The sequence below is a fragment of the Gymnoscopelus microlampas genome (genome assembly GCF_963454915.1).
Source record: "Gymnoscopelus microlampas genome assembly, chromosome: 4".
In the NCBI taxonomy this organism is placed as follows: Eukaryota; Metazoa; Chordata; class Actinopteri; order Myctophiformes; family Myctophidae; genus Gymnoscopelus; species Gymnoscopelus microlampas.
The window spans coordinates 59,969,569-59,990,091 of NC_139941.1; the positions used below are offsets into that span (position 1 = coordinate 59,969,569).

Sequence of the window (20,523 nt, forward strand, 5' to 3'; positions counted from 1 at the left end):
TATCAAGGTTGAGTGGAGTACTTGCCTAATATTAGGCTTGTTATGGATACAGTCATACAGGTGAATATGACTCGGACTGTTCATTGAATAGAATTGGAAATGTGTTTTAAAATGTAAACTAGGGTAAGCTATTAGAAATTGGTTCTAAAATGTTTTAAAAAATATAAAAAGTCCCCAAGTAATTCTCCCCCCAAAATGTTTTAACATTTAGACCATTAGACTGTTAAACTGGTGAGACCACTTTGATAATATTTGGAATTTATCAATATCACTTACAAAGTTATTACCGAAAAGGATACTCTCAAGTTTTCCTTGCAACATGTCTCTTCCTAACAGAAACAGACATGTCAAAAATATGGAGGTTTCATAAGAGAACAAATAACGTTACACCCATTCTGCAACTGACAACTGCCTTACCTGATGAGTCAGGAGCAGCATAAATATGTATAATGATTAAATATAATGATTGTGCCAATATGGTTTCAGCTGTAGTGTTGCTGCTACAGTACCTGTGCCACATCAATATGCCTGATCTGTAGGGAAAAGTTATCAAATGTTGTCTTGTCACACATTTAGGGGTGCCTTGGATGGAAAACAAAAATGTACAGTGGTGCCTTAAGCCCAAAAAGTTTGACAACCACTGGGCTAGTAGTCTATGGCAACAGGTGTTGGTGAGAGGACCATGATAGTTTCTTTCTCTGTCTCTTTCCACCTTTCATGATACTGCAATGATGGAGCTTGATTTGAGTTTACCTTAGGGAGGTTAGGTAACAAAACAAAACAATGCTATAACATTTCAGCCAGCCTATATTCCGGGTTTTCTGTAAGTAAAAACGTTTTGAGTTTCAAATATCTTCTGTGTGTGCATACAGTAGTATGTCTGCTGTCATCTCCCATCCCTGTCTGTCGACCACCGAACATTAGCATCGCCTTTCAGTTTGATGAAAACGCTTTAAACTTTGGTTTCTTTTTCCAACTGTGACCCGATCGCCCCCTGCAAAGGTGCCCTCCTCGCTGAGAACATCACAAGTTACATTAAGGTTTTTCACTGAAGGCATAACTTCAGACAATGCTAAAATAGTGAAATGGATGTTACATTTGTCATGTACATTTAAACAACTGAATACCCTCAACCCCACAGGAACAGAAGTGGTGTTCAATTCACCAGGGAACTAAAAGAGAACTACTTGTACATTGACTTTGCTTCATTGGCCGTTTATGGAGTAAAACATACTTGTTGGAAACACTGTTTATAAACAAAGTCACTCTCAAAGCTCTGTGCCAAAAGAGGAGGTAATCTAACCAATGCAGTCAATCAATACATACATTTTTTTTGTTGAAATTCTGAATTTTATATTTTAGAAAACAGGATGGAAAGTCTGGAAACAAATCTTTTTTCCATACTTTCCATACTTGTGTAGGAACCAACCTGTAACTAAGTGGGTGAAGGTAAATAAATGAACAGCTAGAACACTTTCACTGCAACGTAACCTTTAAAACCAGGAAAATACAACAGCCATTAGGGCTGCGTGACAGTGATTTATTAATTTAAGTTGACGATTAATTGTCATACAAATAATTGTGATTATTATTAAATAGTTTTTATTTTTTCAACACCAACAAAACATACATACATACATCACAGGACAGCACATAGCCACACTTATACATTAACAATACCTGAAATACATAGACAGTAATACTAATATATAAAAAATAATAAAAAAAAAAAAACATGTCCTCATACAGATTGTCACTTGCCATACAAGAATTGTCGAATTAGTAGTTCACCGTTCTATACTTAAGTGTCCCCAGCCGGGAATTTTTGATCAAAATAATCCAAAAATGGCTGCCAAACCTTATAAAATGTCTGGACAGAACCCCAGGTGGAATATTTAAGCTTCTCCAGTTTTAAATGAGCCATCACATCTCCGACCCAGCGTCGATGCGATGGGGGAATGGCTGATTTCCAATTGAACAAAATAAGGCGTCGAGCCAATAATGAGAGGGTCATAGCATCAGACTGAGCGACTGATACTGTCACTTCACAGGGACCACTCCAAAGACCGCAACCAAGGGGTTAGGGCAGATGTCTTTATCACAGACAACAGAAAAGGTCTCAAAAACAGAAAGCCAAAATTGTGATAATGATGGGCATGACCAGAACATAATATGTTAATATGGTAGAGAGTGGCTGGAGCTTGATGGCAACTGGAGCAAGTCGGGTCAACATCCGGGTAAATCTCAGCAAGTCTGCTCTTAGAGAAGTGTAACCTATGAAACACTTTGAATTTAAGTAGTCCATGTCTGATGCAGACAGATGATTTATGTATTCTTTTAATTGCCAGCTGCCAAGAAATATCGGGATTTCAAGTCCCATATCATTACACCAGGACTCCCTAATGCAGTCCAGTGATGGGGATGCCATCTCTTGAATATCCAAATAATTGTGATTAATGATTTAATTGTGTTATTGGCATTGAATATTGAAAAATAATATATGAACAAAAATAGATAAAAAATGTGTTTGCCTTTTAGGCTTCGAAATAAAAAAAATGCACAGGGCAGATATGACAAAGGATTTAAATATACAAAGACATTACTGACATATTTAAAAATGCTATACTTAAAAAAGATGTTAAAATGTATGAACATTTTTCAAAATGGAAACGATTATGAAAAACAATTGCGATTATATCAAATACTTGGGATTTGGTGATTGTGACAGGCCGATTGTGACAGGCCTAACAGCCATATCACAATATTATAATATCCCAAATCCCAGATGATATCTAATCTCATATCACAACATTGATATTATATATCTGACTGAATCAGTCAGTCTCTCATGTCGGTGGTTCTCAAACATTTTCATGTCAAGGACTCCCGAAATGAAATGCATTTAGCCGCAGACCCCCACCTGCAAAGATATTGTACTAGAGACACCCATAAGAGAAGATTGTGTAAAATGATTGCAAATATTTCAAACTTTTTGCAATGTTTCCGAAAATAGCATATCTAACAGCTCACAACGTGTTACAACCTGTCGCATCGCGTCACGTTGTGAACTTGTAGATCGTCTATTTTCAAATAGCCCTCAGACTCCATGTCTTATGTAGCTAAACCTTGGGCATGTAAGACGGAGGCTCTTCTTTCTGTTCAGACAAGAAGTTGGAACTCATCGCTGGGGCAGTTGGATCGATGTTGAACGTGGGTTGAAGCGATGGGTTGAACACAGGCGGAGCAGTTGGAGGGAGGTGGGGGTACACGGGGAAACCAGGCTGGCCGGGAGACTGCTGTGGCAAAGGGCTGCTATTATATGACCCATGGCTGGGCTTTGAGCCGGATGGATCATTTTGGAGATCCGCATATGCAGGTGGATTTGACGAGTACCCTGGAAAATGGTTGGTACCGGCCGGGCTTGGGGCCGCTGGGTAGCCTGGATGCACGTCTGGACCCGCAGGATAAAGTCCCACCACGGCAACAGGTGGTTGGAAGCCGCCGTTGTGGGTTGGCCCCCCGAAACCCTGTGGCTGCTGGTAGGGTGGAGGGAAGTCGCTCTGGGTTGGACCCCCGAAACCCTGTGGCTGCTGGTAGGGTGGACCCCCGAAACCCTGTGGCTGGTAGGGAGCGGGACCCCCAAAACCCTGTGGCTGGTAGGGAGCGGGACCCCCAAAACCCTGTGGCTGGTAGGGAGCGGGACCCCCAGCTCCAAATGGTGGGGGGATAGACCCGCTGGTCATGCCAGCGGCTAGCATGACCACTTGAAACTCGACCTCTGGGTCAGAAGCAAAGCTGATGTCCAAATACGCCTGAGAATAAGAAGCAGGCAGTTAGATTGACTATGAGATAAAAAATCTTTAGCCTATAGCTATTAGCCTACATTGATTCCAAAGTCACCGGCGCAGACCATTTCTTTTGACCACCCATTTCCGCCCACAGGTATTTAAACACCACCACTCCCGCAAGATGTGTGTCGGCTCAACAGTAACTACTGTATACCATGCGTCATTGTCAATCAGGGCTAAATATGCCAGGCCGCCAGTATTGTCATTTTAATGGTCAACAAGAAGACCTTTTCATTTGATACTATCCCATAGGATCCAACATGGAATGTTCTTAATCTTTGGCATCTTATGCGGTGCCAACTCAACAAAGAACACAGCCAATGCAAGAAAGACTAGCAACAAGTTAGGTAGACATACAGAACTGATGTCAATGGAACATTGTGAAACATACTGTAACTACAAACTGTACATACCTTTACAACGTAATGCAATGAGATGATTTCACAGTTGCTGATGGTCGGGGACCAGCCTGCAGGAACCTCCATCTGACAAGTAATTGTTTCGTTTGTTTTGGGTTCAATAAGGTTGCCCACCCCTTTGCACACTTCCCTCGAACTCCAATTGCTGTGGCCTTGAGCACGATACACCACTTTTTGAACCATTTTGAATTTGGGCGTCATTTTCTTAGATGAGGAATTGTTGACTTTGGCCACAACAGTCATTTTTTCACCTTAAGAAGAAGATAATAATCAATGATCACTGGGATAATTAAACAAAACAGCTGCATGTTCCTAGAAAGGTAATTAGACAAGTACAACATCAATACTTTAATAATAACAACAATGATAATACATTTACAACTTGTTCTAGACATATTTTAATGCATGCTGGATTATTGTCTTCTGTTTGTCTGCTGCCATGTGCTCTGTTTCAGCTCGAGTTTCAGTTTTTGAGAGTATCTGTAAGTTTGACTTTTGCCCTGTGAGGTGTACCTGAGTTTTCAGTAAAGAGTTTTCAGTTTACCAACTTCTTTTGTGTTAAGAGTGTATTTTGGATTGTACATTCCATCCCCGGGTGTGAGCGTGACAGAATCGTACAAATCTATTATTGATATTGTAAATCAAACTAAAACTATCATGTTGGGGGTATAGTTACCTGGACAGCAAGTGCCCTTGTCAACAGAGGCCTCCATTTTGACACGTCCTTTGTGAAAAGTCCCAAGCTCTTTTTCCACTGAACCAACCTGAGGAGACTAGAATGCATCATGTACATTTATATTAGTTACTGAAGAGTTATACACAGTGTACAAGGTCACATATTACATTTTAAATGAAAGGTGCTGTAAGTTATATTTTCTGGGGTTAAAACAAAAAGGTTTCGGGCGCCCGCTGGCCTAGCGGTCCAGGCGCATACCACATACGCTGGTAATCCAGCTTGACAGCGTGTCGCGGGTTCGACTCCCGATCCCGACGACCTTTGCTGTGTGTCAACCCCCCCATCTCTTTCCCCATTTCCTGTCAGCCTACTGTCCTGTCAAATAAAGGCATAAAAGCCCCAAAAAAGATCTTAAAAAAACAAAACAAAAAACCCATTTAGACCTGAGGCCGAACAATCGCCTTCTAAATCCTAAATTTCAGAAAAACATATTTTTTTTATTCAAAATCCTGTTGCTATAAACATAGCAACATCTAAAATGCCACAGATGCTTTCCCAGTTTTAAAGGTATAACAACGTATAGGCTGTGTTTGTTCGGTAACAGGGGTCTCCCCTTCTCTCCAGCTTTACATTTTCAGGTGTTGTTACTTTGATCCAATCTGGAAAGACAACCCATTTATCAGCTTCAATTGTGTTAACAAAAATAATTAACAAAAAAAAATATTTTTTTTAATATATACTTTAACTCAACTTCTTCAAACTCTACTGCCAGAGATAAAGGCCTTTTAACTCATAATCTGTCATAAAGCATTTAAACTCAGTCCGGACTCCACCCATCCCATTCGGTAAATAATTGCTTTTCCATATTTGCAACATCAAATGCCCGCCCGCCCCGAACCCCACCCCGCCCCAGACACACAAAACTGTCCTCACAGCCAGTCAAATTGCCCATTACAACTTACACAACAACAGTGGTGTCCAGTTACATGTGAATGCAAGAGAGCGTGTCCAGGTTTTGATGATATCATGAACTGACACGCCTTTTACCAAAAGACTGTATGTATAAAAACCAGATATACCAGTATAAAGAACCACTCTGCCACTACTGCCAGCTCTGGAAAAATAATGCTCTGCAAAGCCTGGTTAAGCCAGACCAGGACACTCTGCCCGTTGGGATGTGTCGGTGAATTATGAATGATTCATGTGTACGCAACGCACCAGTAGTATAGTCTCTACGTACGTGCTCTGCAGGTACAAGGCCATTCACACAGAGCAATATAACTATAATAACTATAAAAATATAGTTTTAAAAAGTCAAGTGGATGGCAGAGTCACACCAACTATAAAAAATAAATACAATGGTGTATTTGTTTTACTGAGGTTAAAGTTATGAATAAGGTTAGTTAGGGTTAGGCATTGTTTTACTGAGGTTACATTTAGGAACCCACTGAGAAAGCTCCTGTGTGTGTGTGTGTGTGTGTGTGTGTGTGTGTGTGTGTGTGTGTGCGCGCCCGTGAATCCAGAGCAAATCTCGCAAATCAAAATAATCCTACTACCAAAATATTACCGTTGCAGATGCTGAAAGGAACTTATTAACAAAGGTTAACTCGTGTGTTGAGACGCTATTCGGCCTCCAGCTCCTGGACACCTTGGCCTGCAACACGTAGACAATCCTCCCATGTACTCCTTTGAAGGACGGTGGCATATTTCTGTAAAGGAAGAGTCAGTACTCCAGTGGATTTCTCACACCATACCAAAAAGAAATATATCGTCGCACCGCAGACAGAGACGATATAATGATGGTTTAAAAATATGCAAAAATATGTTTCTTGGGTCTAAATATATATTTAAACGTATAGTATGTTTTGTATATTTTGAAAATAATTGAGATTTTTTTTCTCAGTCTGGGCTGGATTATTTAGCATACCTCAAACATAGACTATTTCAGAATTATGAAAATGTATTGTTATAGTAATTGTACATCAAACATAACAAATGTCCACATACTCCACTGGTATTTTGAAGCTGAAGTTGTAGGCATGGGGTCCTTCAGCAAGTACAGTCTCTGAAAAAGAAATACAAAATATATTACATCTAAGTATTCTATGTTTATTCACACGCATACTGTGTGCGTGCGCGTGTGCGTGTGCGTCAGCTCATCATAACCAAAGGTGGGGTTCTGAGACAGACAAACAGGTGGTTGTATCACCATGACATCAGAGTTAAAGGACAAAATAAATAACAAACTATTTATAAAGGCTTGGACATTATCAATATAATCAAAAGAAATATAGGCTATATGAAGGATAGCTTAATTTTGCAACCACATGTTTACACCCAGTGCCAATTGTCCAAGTAATGCTGGGCGCTACACTCCCTCTGCCTCTACCTGAAAATGTAGGACTACTATATTCTGTTTACTAAAGAGCTGGAGAGACCCCTGTGACTGAACAAACGCTTTGTAGCAATGATTACTATCAGAATATAGTACTTTAACCTTTTAACAAAAAACCTCAAACACCCAAAACATATCACTTAACCTACCTTTAGGTAAAACATCCTACTTTTTCCACCAAGTTAGACAACGTTTAGCTCCAAATCCAAAATACACGTTACGGGCACGGTCACACCGCACCTTTATTTTACCTATTAGTCCATGAGCCAGAACCTATATAAAATTGTTCATAGGGTCAGTACAAGTAAATAAATATATGATAACCTCTCCACAGGAGCAGCTTTTTCATGGTTATCACACATTTTGTGATTTTCCCCATACATACATAGACAGGTGAAAAAATGACAAGATTTTAAAAAGAGTTATCATAATGAAACTTCCTGAGTTGATTACTTACATGAAGACAATGATTTATCGTATTACAAGTTTTCTGAAATTGTATATTTAAATATGCAAATTAGGCATTTAGTCCATGAGCCAGAGCCCCAAAATTGAGCCAGATATTGAATATTCCCTAGTTAAAAACCTTTGACTCCAACAAAATGAAATAAGTATGTTGACTCTGGCTTTGTCCAATGTTCCAATGTTGTTTCTGGAAAGTTATGAAAATGTGGGCATATTTTCCTAATGCCTAATTTGCATATTTAAATATACAATTTCAGAAAACTTGTAATACGAAAAATCATTGTCTTCATGTAAGTAATCAACTCAGGAAGTTTCATTATGAAACTCTTTTTTAAATTTTGTCATTTTTTCACCTGTCATGTACGTATGGGGAAAATCACAAAATGTGTGATAACCATGAAAAAGCTGCTCCTGTGGAGAGGTTATCATATATTTATTTACTCGTACTGACCCTATGAACAATTTTATATAGGTTTGGTTTTGCCCACTCTTTCGGTAATGAAATCTTGTCTGGCTCATGGACTATATGGGGCGGAATCTGCCAATGCTTTGTCAATGCAAATGCGTGGATTCGTGGTCTTGCCATCTTTCCGCGTGTCGCGCACACCTTGCGTTTATGCGCACTATGCGCCTGCTGGTACATGCAATACAACATGTTTAGCTCCAACTCCAAAATACACGTTAAAAACATTTTACCTTCTGCGTTTTCTGGAACCAGATATGTTTTGAGTTTGAAGTATCTCCTGTGTGCATGGTAGGTTCTCCTGTGATCTCCTGTCCCTGTGGTCCACCGAACATGAGCGTCTCCTTTCAGCTTGACGACAACACTTTTCACTTTTAACTCTTTCTCCAGCTGGAAGGTGACCCTCCCAGTGACCGGATCTCCTCCTGAGAAGGTGTTCTCCTTGTTGAGAACATTACAGGTTACGTTGAGGTCTTTCACCGAAGGCATCTCTGCTGGAAGTAAATCACCAAACTAAAATAGGGCGTAGCACATATTTTATCATGTGTTGCCTGTTGACATGGGGCGGATCCTCCACCCACGTTAACATAGGTTATTATGACATAACATATAGCAATGGATCACACGACGGTCATCATGGTCATGGGTGAACTTCAACCTGGTGTTTGCACTTTCTCCCTTTTTGGCCTGTATATCTACATAAACGTTCAGATTTCAAATATAAAGTGCTTACTCCATGGCCATAGATGTTAAAATGATGGACGGTGCCTTATATTTACCAGTATCTTCCGTATTGTTCAATAAAAAGCATTTTAATCCGATTGGTGGCCATTTTATCATAATGTTTCACAGTGCAGTATACCTCTCAACCAATAGGGTCACGTAGTTGAAAGCATGTGGAGAAAATACGGAGAAAATGACCACCAATCGGATTAAAATGCTTTTTCATTAAATAATACGGAAAACACGGGTACTTCTTAGGACTCGGAAATAATCTTAACATCCATGGCCATGGGATAAGCACTTTATATTTGAAATCTGAATGTTTATGTAGATGTACGGGCTGTAAATGGAGAAAGGCAAACACCAGGTTGAAGTTCATCCATGACTGTCATGTAATATATGACAGTCATGTTTCAGGGCTACTCCAGACTATAGAGGGGCGGGGGGATTGAAGATCTCTTAATTAATACCACCTACAGTGATGGATTTTTTTTTTTGTCAAGTAAAAGTATTAATGCCATATTATAGAAATAGCCTGTTGCAAGTAAAAGTTCGGTATTCAAATTTTATTTGAGTAAAAGCACAAAAGTATTGGCATCGGAAAAAAAAACCTCATAATGCAGACGGTCCCATTTCACAAGTTTTCAATTGCATAAAATGTACAAAAATCCTTTGAAAATAGCGTTGTGAGGTTGTATTGGCTATTTTCCAAATTATATAGGTCTAAAGTGGTTTATAATCAAAATCTACAAGTTTTCAAATCATTATAGTGGAGCTGCCTTTGAGATGTAGTGGAGTAGAGTACAATTATTGAAAATTAGTACACCAGTAAAGTAAAAAAAAATCCTCAAAATTGTACATAAGTACTGCAGGCTACTTGAGTAATTGTACTTTGTTACTTTCCACCATTGGCCACCTACATTAGCTTTATTTTCGGGTCCAAAACACAAGGCTATATGACATACCTACATAGGTTATGCATTACATGACAATAATAAGCTACATTCCAGTTTATGTAAACTGCCAAAAACTGTCATAAGGGTGACTATGTCACTTTTGATATGGAATTATTTCAAAATCTGTAGGCTAGTAATTCTAAGTGTAAGCTAAGGCTAGTTATAGTTATCAAGGTTGAGTGGAGTAATTGCCCAATATTAGCTAGGGCTTGTAATGGATACAGGTGAATCTGACTCAGACTGTTCATTGAATAGAATTAAGAATGTGTTTTAAAATGTAAAATAGGGTAAGCTATTAGAAATTGGTTCTAAAATGTAAAAAAAAAAAAAAAGTCCCCAAGTAATTCTCCCCCCAAAATAATGCTTGGTTTCCCACAAAATGCTTTACCATAGACCATTAGACTGAGCATTGGCCTGAACACTGCCTGTCACCAATCTGGCCTGCCACAACAGTGTAGATTACTTTCCTTATGTGGATTACTTTCCCTGGAATACGTGGCCTGTTTTTCTAACCTGTTTTCCAACATCTTCTTTCTATCTCTATTCTTCTTCCGTTTCCTGAAAACTACAAATGGAGCTTGTACGAAAAAATAAATAAATACATATACAGTATATATCACCCACCTGCTTACACCTGTAAACCTGTGATGTGACACTAATACTGATTCTGATTCTCAAGGGCCCAGTTCTCCAGAAAAAAAGTTCCCAATTCGCTCAAGTGCCTAGTTCTCCGCTGACCCCGCTCGTCACTCAACTCGTTTGCTTAGTTTTGGTTTTTCCGCGGTTGTTTTACAAATGTCAGTAAAATTTACATTTTTGCTTCCTCTCTGAATGCCACCACTCATAAATAGTGACAGTGGTTGGACACACTGACTGGGCCAATCACATCACAGAGGTGGCCAGTGCCCACCTGTGGCCCTTTAGTAGTTCCAGGCCTGTAAAATGCCCCATAGTATATAGTTTTGTTTGAATAGGGTTTCCCATATCCAATCAAAGAATCCTGAATAAACAGGCTACAGCTGGGTTTCTCAAAGTGCCTAGAGGTGCCGTGAGACCAGTCCAGGGATGCTGCGGAATACTTTGATAATATTTAGAATTTATCAATATCACTTGAATCTAAACGTCAAGTACAAAGTTATTTTCAATCAGTTCTAACCGAAAAGGATACTCTCAGGTTTTCCTTGCAAAATGTCTCTTCCTAACAGAAACAGAAATGTCGGAAATATGGAGGTTTCATAAGAGAACAAATAACGTTACACCCATTCTGCAACTGGAGGCCTTGTCTGATGATTCAGGAGCAGCAAGCCAAACACAAGGCTTTATAATGATTGTGCCGGTATGGTTTCAGCTGGAGTGTTGCTGCTACCTGTCCCACACCAATATGCCTGATCTGCAGGGAAAAGTTATCAAATGTTGTCACACATTTAGGGGTGCCTTGGATGGAAATCAAAAATGTATAGGGGTGCCTTAAGCCAAAAAGGCTTGACAACCACTGGGCCAGTAGTCTATGGCAACAGGTGTTGGTGAGAGGACCATGAGAGAGTTTCTTTCTCTGTCTCTTTCCACCTTTCATGATACTGCAATGATGGAGCTTGATTTGAGTTTACCTTAGGGAGGTTAGGTAACAAAACAAAACTACAACAATTTCAGCTAGCCTACATTCTGTTTTTTTTTTAAGTAAAAACATTTTGAGTTTCAAATATCTTCTGTGTGCATACAGTAGTATATTCATCCCCCATCCCTGTCGACCACCGAACATTAGCATCGCCTTTCAGTTTGATGAAAACGCTTTAAAGGAACCACCCTGTAACTAATTGGGTTAACTAATTGGGTTTATTTACCTAATAAAAGGTAAATAAATGAACAGCTAGAACACTTCACTGCAACGTAGTAGCCTTTAAAACCAGGAAAAGACAACAGCCATCAGGGCTGTCACGATTAAAAAAATTAAGTTGATGATTAATTGTCATACAAATAATTGCGATTAATGATTTATTGGAACATTATATTTTATGAATAAAAAAATAAAAATAGTGTATGCCTTTTAGGCTTCGTAATAAAAAAATGCACAAATTATTTAAATATAAAAATAAATGACTGACATATTTAATAATGTTATACTTTAAAAAGATGTTAAAATAGCGGAAATAGCTGATCTACAATATTTTTGGAAAATGTTTGGAAATATATTTTTCAAAATGGAAACAATTATGAAAAATAATTGCGACTATATCAAATACTTTCAATTAGGCGATTGTGACAGGCCTAACAGCCATATCACAATATTATAATATCCAAAATCCCAGACATCCCAGTCTCATATCACTTTATTGATATTATATCGACATATATTGCCCCGCCCTAAATTATTTGATTTCTTCCCATGAGATCTGACTGAATCAGTCCACCATGTCAGTGGTTCTCCGGTGTTTCCACTACATGCATTAAGCAGTGGCGGGCCGCCACCCCTTAAATCCGACCGCCACAGTATGATTGTTTTTCTGTAAAAAAATAAAAATAATATATATATTTTGTTTTGTTTACAGAAAATATTATATCAATGATAATGATTGATATAATGCTAAAATGCTCTCAGGCAGGATGCCATCACTAGTTGTTGATGTGTGACTGACTGATTTGTATACTTTTGTCTATACTTTTGTCTAATAAAAGTATATTTTCCTAAATCTGGAGATGATTCAAATGTAAACTATACAGATTATTACTGTGCACATGTACTATATAAGATATAAGACTTTGTGTTTGAGCATAAATATCTGGCTAGGGGAAACACTGGGTTCTCAAACATTTTCATGTCAAGGACTCCCGAAATGAAATGCATTTAGCCACAGACCCCCACCTGCAAATACTTTGTGCCAGAGACTTCCATAAGAGAAGATTGTGTAAAATTATTTCAAATATTTCAAACTTTTTGCAATGTTTCCGAAAATAGCATATCTACCAGCTCACAACGTGTTACAACCTGTCGCATCGCGTCACATTGTGAACTTGTAGATCGTCTATTTTCAAATAGCCCTCAGACTCCATGTCTTATGTAGCTAAACCTTGGGCACGTGAGACGGAGGCTCTTCTTTCTGTTCAGACAGGAAGTTGTAACTCATCGCTGGGGCAGTTGGATCGATGTTGAACGTGGGTTGAAGCGATGGGTTGAACACAGGCGGAGCAGTTGGAGAGAGGTGGGGGTACACGGGGAAACCAGGCTGGCCGGGAGACTGCTGTGGCAAAGGGCTGCTATTATATGACCCATGGCTGGGCTTTGAGCCGGATGGATCATTTTGGAGATCCGCATATGCAGGTGGATTTGACGAGTACCCTGGAAAATGGTTGGTACCGGCCGGGCTTGGGGCCGCTGGGTAGCCTGGATGCACGTCTGGACCCGAGGGCACAGCAGGATAAAGTCCCACCGGGGCAACAGGTGTTTGGAAGCCGCCGTTGTGGGTTGGCCCCCCGAAACCCTGTGGCTGCTGGTAGGGTGGAGAGAAGTCGCTCTGGGTTGGACCCCCGAAACCCTGTGGCTGGTGGTAGGGTGGACCCCCGAAACCCTGTGGCTGGTAGGGAGCGGGACCCCCAGCTCCAAATGGTGGAGGGATAGACCCGCCGGTCATGCCTTCGGCTAGCATGACCACTTGAAACTCAATCTTTGGGTCAAAAGCAAAGCTGATGTCCAAATACGCCTGAGAATAAGAAGTAGGCAGTTAGATTGACTATGAGATAAAACATCTTTAGCCTATAGCTATTAGCCTACATTGATTCGAGAGTCACCCGCGTAGACCATTTCTTTTGACCACCCATTTCCGCCTACAGGTATTTAACCACCACCCGCTCCAGCAAGATTTGTGTCAGCTCAACAGTAACTACTGTATATCATGCGTCAATCAGGGCTAAATATGCCAGGCCGCCGGTATTGTCATTTTAATGGTCAACAAGAAGACCTTTTCATTTACTACTATCGCATAGGATCCAACATGAGGTTCATACATGGAATGTTCTTAATCTTTGGCATCTTATGCAGTGCCAACTCAACAAAGAACACAGTCAATGCAAGAAAGATTAGCAACAAGTTAGGTAGACATACAGAACTGATGTCAATGGAACATTGTGAAACTGTAACTACAAACTGTACATACCTTTACAACGTAATGCAATGAGATGATTTCACAGTTGCTGATGGTCGGGCACCAGCCTGCAGGAACCTCCATCTGACAAGTGATTGTTTCGTTTGTTTTGGGTTCAATAAGGTTCCCCACCCCTTTGCACACTTCCCTTGAACTCCAATTGGTGTGGCCTTGGGCACGATACACCACTTTTTGAGACATTTTGAATTTGGGCGTCATTTTCTTAGATGAGGAATTGTTGACTTTGGCCACAACAGTCATTTTTTCACCTTAAGAAGAAGATAATAATCAATGATCACTGGGATAGTTAAACAAAACAGCTGCATGTTCCTAGAAAGGTAATTAGACAAGTGTAATATCAATACTTTAATAATAACAACAATGATAATAATACATTTCAAACTTGTTCTAGACATATTTTAATGCATGCTGGATTATTGTCTTCCGTTTGTCTGCTGCCATGTGCTCTGTTTCAGCTCGAGTTTCAGTTTTTGCGAGTATCTGTAAGTTTGACTTTTGCCCTGTGAGGTGTACCTGAGTTTTCAGTAAAGAGTTTTCAGTTTACCCACTTCTTTCGTGTTAAGAGTGTATTTTGGATCGTACATTCCATCCCCGGGTGTGAGCGTGACGGAATCGTACAGATCTATTATTGATATTGTAACTCAAACTAAAACTATCATGTTGGGGGTATAGTTACCTGGACAGCAAGTGCCCTTGTCAACAGAGGCCTCCATTTTGACAAGTCCTTTGTGGAAAGTCCCAAGCTCTTTTTCCACTGAACCAACCTGAGGAGACTAGAATGCATCATGTACATTTATATTAGTTACTGAAGAGTTATACACAGTGTACAAGGTCACATATTACATTTTAAATGAAAGGTGCTGTAAGTTATATTTTTTGGGGTTGAAACAAAAAGGTTTTGTTAACCCATTTAGACCTGAGGCCGAACAAACGCCTTCTAAAGCCTAAATTTCAGAAAATCATTGTTTTCTTATTCAAAATCCTGTTGCTATAAACATAGCAACATCTAAAATGCCACAGATGCTTTCCCAGTTTTAAAGGTATAACAACGTATAGGCTGTGTTTGTTCGGTAACAGGGGTCTCCCCGTCTCTCCAGCTTTATATTTTCAGGTGTTGTTAATTTGATCCAATCTGGAAAGACAACCCATTTATCAGCTTCAATTGTGTTAAAGGTGGGGTAAGTGATTTGCGTTGGTTAAAATAATTGTTAAATAGGTCTATGTTCTGATAGTACTCATTGCTATAGAGTGTTTGTTCAGTAAAAGGAGTCTCCTTGTCTCTCCACCTCTTTATTAAACAGAAAATGCATTTTTGTTTCAGTTTCAGTTTCATTTCCAATTTTATCCAACCAGGACAGAGAACTCAGTCAGGATACAGATTAAACAGGTAAAATTTGAAGTGATGACACTAAGAAATGAGCAGACAAAATTGGTACTGAAACACTATACAAATTAAGCTTAAAAATGGGTACTTTCTCCTGATTGGCTGAGATTTTGACACCTACAGAAAAAAAAAATCTGTTTATTATAGAGCTGGAGAGACTCCTGGTACTGAACAAAAACTCTATAGCAATGATTACTATCAGAATATAGTATTTTAAGCTTTTAACAAAATGAGAGAGAGAGAGAGAGAGAGAGAGAGAGAGAGAGAGAGAGAGAGAGAGAGAGAGAGAGAGAGAGAGAGAGAGAGAGAGAGAGAGAGAGAGAGAGAGAGAGAGAGAGAGAGAGAGAGAGAGAGAGAGAGAGAGAGAGAGAGAGAGAGAGAGAGAGAGAGAGAGAGAGAGAGAGAGAGAGAGAGAGAGAGAGAGAGAGAGAGCACTACCAGGGGGTCCTTGCCTCTGAGATGTAGTGAAGTAGAAGTATAGAAAATTGGAAGTAAAGTAACTAAGTACATTTACTCAAGGACCGGCTGCCGCTCCAAGCCGCTCAGGCCGGGGCCGCGAACCATACGTTGCACGGACTGACATAAAGATATCCATAAGTGCATAGAGCCTCCCCGATCAAGACTTCATTCAAATTTCTCCGTAATCCACACAAGTATGTTTATAAATACCAAGTTGTGACAGTTAAGTTATATCACCAGCCGATCAAAGAATACAATTTGAAACGCAAGTGACAGATTTTGGCTGAATTAACTCGCTTTGCGACTCGAGCCCCTCTCTCTCGCAGTGGTGTAAAGTAACTAACTAAGTACATTTACTCAAGTACTGTAGGCCTACTTAAGTACAATCTTGAGGTAATTTTACTTTACTGGAGTATTTCCAATTTTCAATACTTGTACTTTTACTCCACTACATCTCAGAGGCAAATATTGTACTTTTTAGCCTACTCCACTATAATTATTTGAAAACTTTAGTTAGTAGCCTACTTTTTAGATGTTGGTTATTATCACAAAACACACTTCAGCCCTATACATTTCGGCGATTTGTAGCCCAGAAACATGACTGTCATACCATGACAGTCATGGTGCCATGTCACCCCGGTTTATCGGCATGTTCTATTTTTTACATTGCCAACTCTCACATGTACATAAACGTTCAGATTTCAAATATAAAGTGCTTACCCCCGAGCCACGGATGTTACCTCGCGATCCGGACCACGATAAGTCTCCCGTATTGTTCAATAAAAAGCATTTAATCCGATCGCCGGCCATTTTCTCCAAATTTTCTCCATTGCTTTCAACCATGCGACACTAATGGTTGGAAGGTGTATTGCACTCACTCTGATGATCGGATTACAATGCTTTTTATTGAACAATACGGGAGATAAGGGTACTTATCACGGTCCGGATCGCGAGGTAACATCCGTGGCTCGGGGGTAAGCACTTTATATTTGAAATCTGAACGTGTATGTACATGTGAGAGTTGGCAATGTAAAGAAATAGAACACCGCGATAAACCGGGGGGACATGGCACCATGACGCTTGTATGATGCAACTTCTTGGATATCTGCGATTAATTGTATAGCCTAAACAAAGCGAGACACGAGACTACATCCCCTGCCAGCCTGCCCCCTGATCAAGAACTGTGGCTTTAGTTTTAGATTGCTGGAAAAGCCACAATATTAGTTAAACTCAAATGACTAAAGAACACTCTGTGATCAATCACCACGGGACGATCATTTCATTGTGGATTATCCTATACTTCAATATGGCTTGGAATTTGCAACAGCAATGGTATTGAACTGAACATGAACTTGGACCTGGACTGCTTTCGAGAGGGCCGTGAGTAGGCTACAATGGATTCCATTGTAGCCTACAATGGAATCCATTCACGTGTGACACTTTGCACACACACACACGCCATAATCACCATGACGGTCTATTTGACAGTCATCTGTCATGCACACACACGCACGCACGGTGCTGTGAATCAACAATATTCATGTGTGATTTTATGCTGCCCTCATTGCCCGCCTACTATAGTTGCGTGACCCAAAAAATAATGCATGCGTTGATGTGTGCGTTCGCTAAAAACGCATAAACTACATGTTAACGTGTAACCCGCATAGTGCACGCGGGAAGGGTGCACGTATGCACGTCCCATCGCGTCGCGTACCCATTGTAAGTCAATGGGAAAAAAATAACAAGTTCAGACGGTACAGTGCAGAGCAATAAAAAAATCATGCGTTCATGTGACACGTCAAGGCTTGACGTGGCACGATAAGAGTGTGTGTGTGTGTGTGTGTGTGTGTGTGTGTGTGTGTGTGTGACTGTTGACATCAGTATGATAAACGATAGAGGAAGAGAAGGAGAGTCATAGAGGGAGAGATAGAGAGGGGGTAGAGAGGACAACTTAAACAAAAAGAGAGGGAGTGGTTGTTGTGTAAACAGACACACTAAATAGAACAGACGTGTTTGATGGTGTGTGTGTGTGTGTGTGTGTGTGTGTGTGTGTGTGTGTGTATGTGTGTGTGTGTGTGTGTGTGTGTGAATCCAGAGCAAATCTCGCAAACCGCTGGCCAACCTCCGGGCCCAGCAAAAATCCAAATATTCCTACTTCCGAAATATTTTGGAACATGTAGGTGGACCTAGTTCATAATAAATGCGCTAAGCTTAGGCATGGCGTCTTACCGTTGCAGGTGCTGAAAGGAACTTATTAACAAAGGTTAACTCGTGTGTTGAGATGCTATTCGGCCTCCAGCTCCTGGACACCTTGGCCTGCAACACGTAGACAATCTTCCCATGTACTCCATTGAAGGACGGTGGCATATTTCTGTAAAGGAAGAGTCAGTACTCCAGTGGATTTCTCACACCATACCAAAAAGCAATATATCGATATAATGATGACAGAGACGATATAATGATGGTTTAAAAATATGCAAAAATATAGTTTCTTGGGTCCAAATATATATTCAAACGTACAGTATGTTTTGTATATTTTGAAAAGAATTGAGATTTATTTCTCAGTCTGGGCTGCCTTATTTAGCATACCTCAAATTTTCAGAACTATGAAAATGTATTGTTATAGTAATTGTACATCAAACATAACAAATGTCCACATACTCCACTGGTATGTTGAAGCTGAAGTTGTAGGCATGGGGTCCTTCAGCAAGTACAGTCTCTGAAAAAGAAATACAAAATATATTACCTCGAAGTATTCTATGTTTATTCACACGCATACTTTCTGTGTGTGTGTGTGTGTGTGTGTGTGTGTGTGTGTGTGTGTGTGTGTGTGTGTGTGTGTGTGTGTGTGTGTGTGTGTGTGTGTGTGTGTGTGTGTGTGTGTGTGTGTGTGTGTGTGTGTGTGTGTGAGAGAGAGCTCATCATAAACAAAGGTGGGGTTCTGAGACAGACAAACAGGTGGTTGTATCACCATGACATCAGAGTTAAAGGACAAAATAAATGACAAACTATTTATAAAGGCTTGGACATTATCAATATAATCAAAACAAATATAGGCTATATGAAGGATAGCTTAATTTTGCAACCACATGTTTACACCCAGTCACAGTGCCAATTGTCCAAGTAATCCTGGGCGCTACACTCCCTTTGCCAGCCTAGGAAGCCTATTAAAATAGAAAATGCGTTTTCAGTACTCTCTCCTGATTGGCTTAAATGTTGTCACCTACCTGAAAATGTACTATATTCTGTTTACTAAAGAGCTGGAGAGACCGCTGTGACTGAACAAACGCTCTGTAGCAATGATTACTATCAGAATATAGTACTTTAACCTTTAACAAAAAAACTCACACCCAAAACATATCACTTAGACTTACCCCAGGGGTCTTCAACCTTTTCAGGCCAAGGACCCCCTAGCTGAGACGAGATAGAGATGAAGCAGGGATCCCCTCTATATTGTATTAAATTTAGTTTTACATTAAACTTTTTTTGTTTACTTGGTACTGCTCTTTTTTTCCCTCTAGGCCTACACCTATACCTCTTTGCCAAAAATAGCCGATCTACAAGCTCACAACGCATCGCAGCACGAGGCGTTGTGAGCTTGTAGATCTGCTATTTTTGGCTAAAGTTCTCCTCAGAATAGGGATGCTATAGGGTTCAAAGTGGTTAAGGGAAAAAAAATATCACACAAAGATTTGGCGGACCCCCTGTAGTAACTCTGAGGACCCCCTAGGGGTCCCGGACCCCCTGTTGAAGACCCCTGACTTACCCTACTTTTAGGTAAAACATCTGAGTCCAAGTCCTAACCTACCCCATGTCCTAACCTAACCTACCCCCCCCCCTCTCTCTTTCTTCTTTTGTACATATTTTTCACTCTTCATACCAGTAACCTGTAAACTGATTGTATGACATTCTGTATAGTCACAGTGTGTATATCTGTCTGTCTCTTATATGTCATCATGATTTGTGTGAATGGGGTTCTCATTTTAAACAAGCTTAGTGCTTTATGAGCTTTCCAGTTTAGTAGACCTTGTATTGTGAATTTGTACTTCCATGTACTGTTATGTACTGCCATGTACTGTTCTCATGTCTTACTAAATAAAGTACATCAATCAATCAATCAATCAATCAATCAAGTTAGACAACATTTAGCTCCCTCCAAGTTAAATACACGTGAAGGGCACGGTCACACCGCACTTTTATTTCACTTATGGGGCTCTATATGCGCTTGCTGGTACATGCCGTATAGCTCCAACTCCTCCAAAATACACGTTAAAAACATTTTACCTTCTGCGTTTTCTGGAACCAGATATGTTTTGAGTTTGAAGTATCTCTTGTTTGCATGGTAGGTCCTCCTGTTCTTTCCTGACCCTGTGGACCACCGAACTTTGGCGTCTCCTTTCAGCTTGACGAAAACACTTTGTACTTTTAACTCTTTCTCCAGCTGGAAGGTGACCTTCCCAGTGACCGGATCTCCCGCTGAGAAGGTGTTCTCCTTGTTGAGAACATTACAGGTTATGTTGAGGTCTTTCACCGAAGGCATTTCTGCTCTAAGTAAATCACCAAACTAAAATAGGGCGT

General features: G+C 40.1%; 2 protein-coding genes across 4 annotated transcripts in view; both read right to left on the reverse strand.

Moving 5' to 3' along the window:
- LOC311044180 (uncharacterized protein) overlaps positions 1-20,523 on the reverse strand; it is a 70,615-nt gene that overhangs the window by 27,438 nt on the left and 22,654 nt on the right. The window lies entirely within an intron of this gene.
- On the reverse strand, positions 1,592-20,501 carry LOC311042879 (arrestin domain-containing protein 3-like). Of its 3 annotated transcripts, none has more exons than XM_084053948.1 (6): positions 20,230-20,501; positions 18,607-18,664; positions 18,175-18,316; positions 14,779-14,875; positions 14,094-14,350; positions 1,592-3,812 (listed from the first exon to the last, which is right to left on the reverse strand). In XM_084053948.1, exons 1-6 carry the CDS (start codon positions 20,483-20,485, stop codon positions 3,120-3,122), a joined length of 1,503 nt encoding a protein of 500 aa, XP_083910074.1. In that variant the 5' UTR covers positions 20,486-20,501; the 3' UTR covers positions 1,592-3,119. The 3 variants fall into 3 exon arrangements, with proteins under 3 accessions (XP_083910074.1, XP_083910073.1, XP_083910075.1); XM_084053947.1 differs by lacking the exons at positions 14,094-14,350; positions 14,779-14,875; positions 18,175-18,316; positions 18,607-18,664; positions 20,230-20,501 and adding exons at positions 4,262-4,518; positions 4,944-5,040; positions 6,511-6,652; positions 6,951-7,008; positions 8,500-8,845; XM_084053949.1 differs by lacking the exon at positions 1,592-3,812 and adding an exon at positions 8,811-13,640.